A 6000-nucleotide genomic window follows, 5' to 3' on the forward strand; every position below is an offset into this window, starting at 1 on the left:
TCAGACCCACAACTTCCCAAAGTCAGGGCTTCTGATCCCTAATGAAGGCCTGGGTTTGAGGCCCACTTCCAACCCAGTTGCTTTGGGCAGGCAGTCTGGAAGGAGTCAGTTCTGGGAGCTGGGACCTGACTCCCAGCCCTGGCCCGTCCCTTAATCAGGGCTCAGTTTCCACAACTGTACGACAGGAAGTTGGCCCCTCCCAGCTCTGGCAGGTGTGAGTTTTGCTCATACCCTGGCCTTGACGGAACCCCATCAGCATTCTCCAGGCAGGAAATTACCCCTCGTGCCCCCAAACTCAGAGCTCCTCTCTAAGCTTTGCACAGGAAATCCACCTCTCGGAGGAAAGAGAGCTGTAATCACAGCCTCTGGGGGAAGTTCCCAGCAGATCCCACTAATAGCCTTGGCAGGGAGCGGGGCTGGGGCGCAGCGATGCCCTTTGAAACAGACACCTGACACCGCAGCTCCCCTGACCCCCAAGACGCCCCTCCCTCATCCTTCCCTGCCTGAAGCTCTGCACCTGACCTCCCTCCTCAAAGTTCAACCTTTTTTTCTCTGTAAATGGCTTTTCAGTTTCTGGCCCAGCCTCTTATTTCTACCAGTTTAATTATTGAGGAGCCCTCTTGTCGCCAGCCTGGAACATTAATGCTGTTAAAAGGGACCCAGGGACTTTGGACCATAGCCAGCTGTCTCCTTCTGGCTCTCTCCCCATCTCCCCCACCGCCCGTCCCCTTTCCTTTCCCAACAGGCCCCTTCCGTCCCCCTTCCTTCTCCCCACCAAGGCCTCTACCTCCCAGTCCCATCTTGCTCTCTGTGTAGGACAAAACCCAGGCCACGCCACATTCATATGTGACCAGATGGGCAGCGGAAGAGCCCTCGGCTGGTGAGGCCCTTTGGCCCCAGACCCCTTCACCCCACCAGCGACCTTCCCCATCCTGGGAGAGGTCAGCACAGCAGTCACAGCCCACTGCTGTGTGGGGCTTCCAAGAACCCGCTTCAAGGCCTAATGCTGACAGCGACCTTTCTTAGAGCCTTGGCCATGTGTCTGGTGACACCTCTCAGCTCCTTTGATCTTTTCCACCTCCCTATAAAGTGCATACTGGTTCCCCTCTGGGACATGGTGGGGAAGGACCCTTACCAATGTCATAGCCCCAAGGGCCCAATCACGTTGTTTTATCATCTTTATAAAACACTTTTTAAAACACCCAGACTCACCAAGGTGTTTAATACAAAGCTCAGAAAAGGACACTGCAGCAGCCCCGCCTGTAGTCTGGTCTTCTCAAAGGCTGGGGGACTGTGCCCCACTCAGATAGGATGACAGCTGCTGACCCAGGTCACCTCACCTCCCAAGCCCAGGGAAGGCAGGCTGAATTGATGACACAGCTCCCCGAAGCCACCACTAGGCCCTGGGACCACAGAGCCTTGCTCCCCCTCCCCTCTGGGTCTCTACTCCTCACTGCAGAATTGGGCAGGTGGAGGGACTGGACCAGTTTCCCATTCCCCAACCATCCCACCAAGACCAAGCGCAACACTGCTCCCCAGGGGTTGTTCAAATTGCCCACTACAAAGGCAAAGTCTCCTTCAAGTCTCCGGCTTCAGCGTGATTTTGCATCCTTCAGAATGCATCTGTTTGTTTTTAAATTAAAATAGTGTTTTCATCTGGATCATCAAGCAAAACCAACACTACAGGAAGAAGGCCCCAAGGCAAGGACTGCACAGCACACGTGGCCCAGACCAGCCTATGGCAAAGTTCCAACCCCGCCCCTGCTGACAGGACAACTCCAACCACCTTTCTTTCCCACCTACCCCCGCAGCCAACACAGGGACATTCGCGCCATTCATCCCCACTTCTACCCCGGCCCCCAGAAATGCCCCCCAAGTACTGATGCATCATGGGATTGGGCAAACGTGTTCCAGAAAGGGTCCAGGAGACACGGCTCCAGCCTCAGCGCTTCCCATCCTGCATGAGGCCAAACAGCCTCTCTCTGTCCACTCCCTAACTCTGGAGCCTTTGAGGAGACAAGGGGCCGATTCCAGAGGCCAAGAATCTAACACCAGAGTGAAGAAGGGACCCAGAGGCTCCCTTTGTGCCTCCCTTCCTCCTCCCTCACCCTCTTCTCTCTCCCTCTCTCTCTGTCTCTCTGTCTCTCCGTCTGTCTCTCTCTCTCTCTCACACACACACACACATGCACACACAGCAAACGAGGAGGCTCCCAGAGAGAAGCAGGCACATAATTATTGGTAAAATGCTTGTAATGTTTTTCTCTCTACCCAGTAGCTTTCAGTAGTTTTAGCAGCTTAGCGAAGCACTTGGCTCCAATTGAATTGCAAATCAGCAGCTCCTGCCCCAGGAAGAGAGGAAGGGAGGCGGCAAAGAGGGGGCAGGGAGGGATTCCAGAAGGAAAGGGAGAAAGGTGTGCAAGGAAGAGGGGCAGAAGGAACGTAATGAGCCAGGGAAGCTAAGTTCCGGGCCAAGGGCACCAGAAACAGGGACTGCCCGCTCCTCCAGGCCTCCTCTCGTCCTCATCTCCGTTCACTGCAGGCTCAGTAGCCAACACCTCATCCAAAAAATCAGGACACGTCTTCTAACTATAATCTTGAGGTGGAGCGGGAGGGCCACGCGGGGCTTTCTCAACTATCCAGGAGAAAAACGGATCTTTCTTGGCAACCGCAATTATTGAAAAACAATGTCAAAACAAAAGTCTTGCTTTTTCTCCCGGGCAATCTCCAACATTCACATCCCCATTCTATGCTTATCTTTTAAACTGTCTACCTTTCTATCTACCTAAATTTCAATTCGTCCATCTGTCTGGGTTTTTTATATTTCTGTCTGCCCATCTCCTCCTCCCTTCTGTTGTTCGCCAGTACTTCCTTTCCCCTCCCGGTTCAGAATTCCCCGCAGAGGAGCGGAGTTGATCAAGGAGCTGCCTGCAGCAGGTGCTGTTTCAGCACCACGGTCAGCACCACGGAGCTGGGTCCCTCCTCACCACAGTTCAGCCCCAAATTCTCAGATATTGCTCAGGGTGCTGGGAAACACACTCTCTCCCTCGGATTCAGGAGCAGAAGAAGAGAAAGGAGCTGGGCAGGCACTAACCTTGAAGAGGCGAAGGATGTTGGCCACCATGATGGAGACCGAACTCCCTGAAGCACCGATGACACCCACCACGCGCTCAGGTTTAGTGATGATGGGCGGGCCGCCGCTGCCACAGCGGACCTCCGTGCCATCCTTCTCAATGAGCGCCTGCACAAAGGTCAGCGACTGCTCCAGGGCATGGGTGTCCCTGGAGCAGGTGTCCAGTATGCGGGCGCCCAACGTGATGTTGGGCAGCAGGTCCGGGTCATTGTTAATGCGATCTAGAGCAAAGAGCATGGCCTCCAGCCGGTGGATGCCCTTTTCCTTCTTGAGTTCTCCGCAGGCCTTGCCCTCTGAGCCCCGGCCGTGCACCGGGAACAGGCCTCCCAGAGTGATGTCACCATCTATGCGGATGGAATTCATTTGAGGGTGGCTTTTGGGCTTCCCCAGGGAGGAAGGCACCCAGGGCCCAGACAGGCTGAGGAGCAGGCAAAGGAGCAGCCGGGCCCACCACCAGCCCCAGCCCCTCTTCCCAGGCATCTCGGAAATCCCTAGAGACCCATGAATGGCAGGCCTCCCTCCTAGCCGTGTGGGCCCCTGGCCCACAGCCTGGGGGAGCAGGGGCAGGGCAGCCCCCACAAGTCTCTCCAGCGCAGCTTCAGCAGCAGGGCGGCTGATGGCAGCCAACAGGCTGAACCATGCTGGTGGTCCTCGCCCCGCAGGCAACACTCAGTTACGGGCACAGGCCATGCTCCCAAACGGCAGGGAGTGCCTGGGGTGCAGCAAAGCTCTGGGCTTGGTCCCCACGTCCTGCAGGCCTGTCTTTGGTGGATGACTGTGAAAGGAGGAGAGTGCTCCTAGCTTGGCAGATCTTGGCATCAAGGAGAAAACAGCTCCAATGCTCTCCTCTTACCAACCTTAAAGAGAGAGAGAGAGAGAGAGAGAGAATCAAAGAGAAGCCCAAAGAAGACATTAGCAATTCGAATCTCTCATCAGGAGCCTGAGAGCAGGAGATGCTGGAGGTTATAGCCAAAGACTCCACAAATCTCCTGAACTTGGTTTCCTCCCAGCTGCTGCTCAACTTTGGTCCAAATGGGAGAACTTGAGGCAGAAATGGGGTGGTGTTTGAAGATTTCTTAAGGCCTGTGCCCACTACCATCAGACCTGAGGCCTCAGAGAGCACTCTCCCCAGGCAACAGCCTGGGAGACTTGGGCAGAAGAGAGGCCCCTCTCAACACTCACCCACAGGAAGGAGCAGGCAGAAACCGGTCCCACAGGGCACAGCCCATTTCAGAGATGAGGAAACCAAGGCCCAGAGCAGGAGAGCACCTGACCCGAGTCACACAGGGGGCGAGCAGCAGAACGCTGCCTGGAACCCAGCTTTCCAGCTCCCAGCTCTGGAACCAGACACACTCGGGCTCCTTGAGGACTCAGAGACAAGGAAAGCCAACAAGGCCCCAGGAGAAGTCTGGCTGAGAGCTGCTCAGCCTTAAGGCCAGGGAGAAGCTGGGGCTGCCGGGGTTTGGGGTTCTCCTGCTGAATTGGGGAGGGCTAGGTGGACCCTCCCATTTCCACCCCAGCTGCCCCTGCCCCGGCCGGCGGCGGCCAGGGGTGGGGTGGGGGTGTGGTCAACCCAACTGAGGCTCATTTTCTCTTGCTGGGCCTCCCCCCTCCCCTCCCCCTCCCCTCCCCCTCTCTAAGGGTCTTTCTCTCTTCGTTTCTCTTTGCTCCTTCTCTCTTCCCCACTTCCTCCCTCTGAGAGTGGGGCTTGGGTTCTGGCCTGAGCGAGTGCACATTACGATGATGATCGCCGTTATTATTGTTGTTGTGATTAACTATTTATCTGCAAGGGTGGAGGAGGGAGTACCAGCTCTTCCTCATTCTCATGGCTAATTTGGGCTAATTTCCCCAGGACTTCCTTGTGTGGGCCCAGCCTTCCCTTACCACCAGCAACCTCCCTCCCCTCGACTCAGGAGGCCCCAGGGAGAAAGGCGGAAAGCTGAGCCAGGGCTTGGCTAGGGGGCGACCCCAAGGCCCCCTTCCCCATGGGTTTGTCAAATGAAGACCAGCAGCCACTCACCCGTTCTGTGCCTTAGTTTCCCTAGCCATTTGGAAGAAGAGTTTGTGTTTGGGTTGGGAGGTGTCCCTGGAAATATGGTCCCTCTATCAAGACCAAGTGGTGGTCTCAGAACCACCCATCCCCCACCCCACAGAGGCCCTGACTGCTCCAGGTCTGCACAAGGGGTAGAGGAGGAGAGGGGGCACACCCCAGGATCCAGCCTCAGCTCCCAGGTTTCTTCTAAACCCTCACCTCACATCTTACCCCGCATCAGAATGCTCCCTCCTCCATTTAGCTCCTCAGAGGCCAAGAGTATGGCTCTTAATTCTCCTCAGCCCCCTTCTGCAGATGAACCAGTAGCCCAGAGGGACCACATAACTCTGCCAAAGTCAAACAGCAAGTCAAGGCGGGTGAGGACCCGAAGCCAGCACCAGTCACACTGAGAGCGCCTGGGGAAGCCGGCAGGAAGCCAGGACTCAGTGACCTAGGGCTGGTGGTCAGTGCTTTGGGGAAGGCTTAAGAGCTGTTAAAATACAGGAGAGGGGCAGCTACACCTGTGTGGACCCCTCATCAGCACTCACCCCTTTGTGTGAGTGAGTTATCAGATCTCTCTCCCAGGGGGCTGTGGGGAATAAGGGGATGGGGTATACTAGCTGCTGAGGCCAGTTCTAGGGATTCAGAAGAGAAACAGCAGAAGCCTCAGACCACCCCGCAGTCCTGCTGCTGCCCTGCTGGAAGCCACACTTGTCCCCTAGGGAGTCCTCAGTTTCCACATCTGTAAAATGGATGGGCTGGAATAAGACCCAGTCTGGAGGCCATCCTGTCCTGTGGGAGCATATCAGTTATCACAGTGATGGGAGAGAGTCACCTA

General features: G+C 56.0%; 1 protein-coding gene across 4 annotated transcripts in view; it reads right to left on the reverse strand.

Annotated features, from left to right (window-relative positions):
• GRM4 (glutamate metabotropic receptor 4) overlaps positions 1-3625 on the reverse strand; it is a gene marked incomplete at both ends in the record, with an annotated part of 106509 nt that extends 102884 nt beyond the window's left edge. For 3 of the 4 annotated variants that reach the window (XM_082638743.1, XM_082638742.1, XM_082638741.1), the window contains one exon: positions 3092-3610. In XM_082638743.1, the coding sequence (XP_082494869.1) occupies positions 3092-3610 (519 nt within the window). Of the gene's footprint in view, positions 1-3091 lie in introns of all 4 variants that reach the window. The other variant, XM_082638740.1, reaches the window with a different exon arrangement.
• Positions 3626-6000: the final 2375 nt, after the last annotated feature.

Source organism: Mesoplodon mirus, assembly GCF_964341445.2.
Source record: "Mesoplodon mirus genome assembly, chromosome: 12".
Lineage (NCBI taxonomy): Eukaryota > Metazoa > Chordata > Mammalia > Artiodactyla > Ziphiidae > Mesoplodon > Mesoplodon mirus.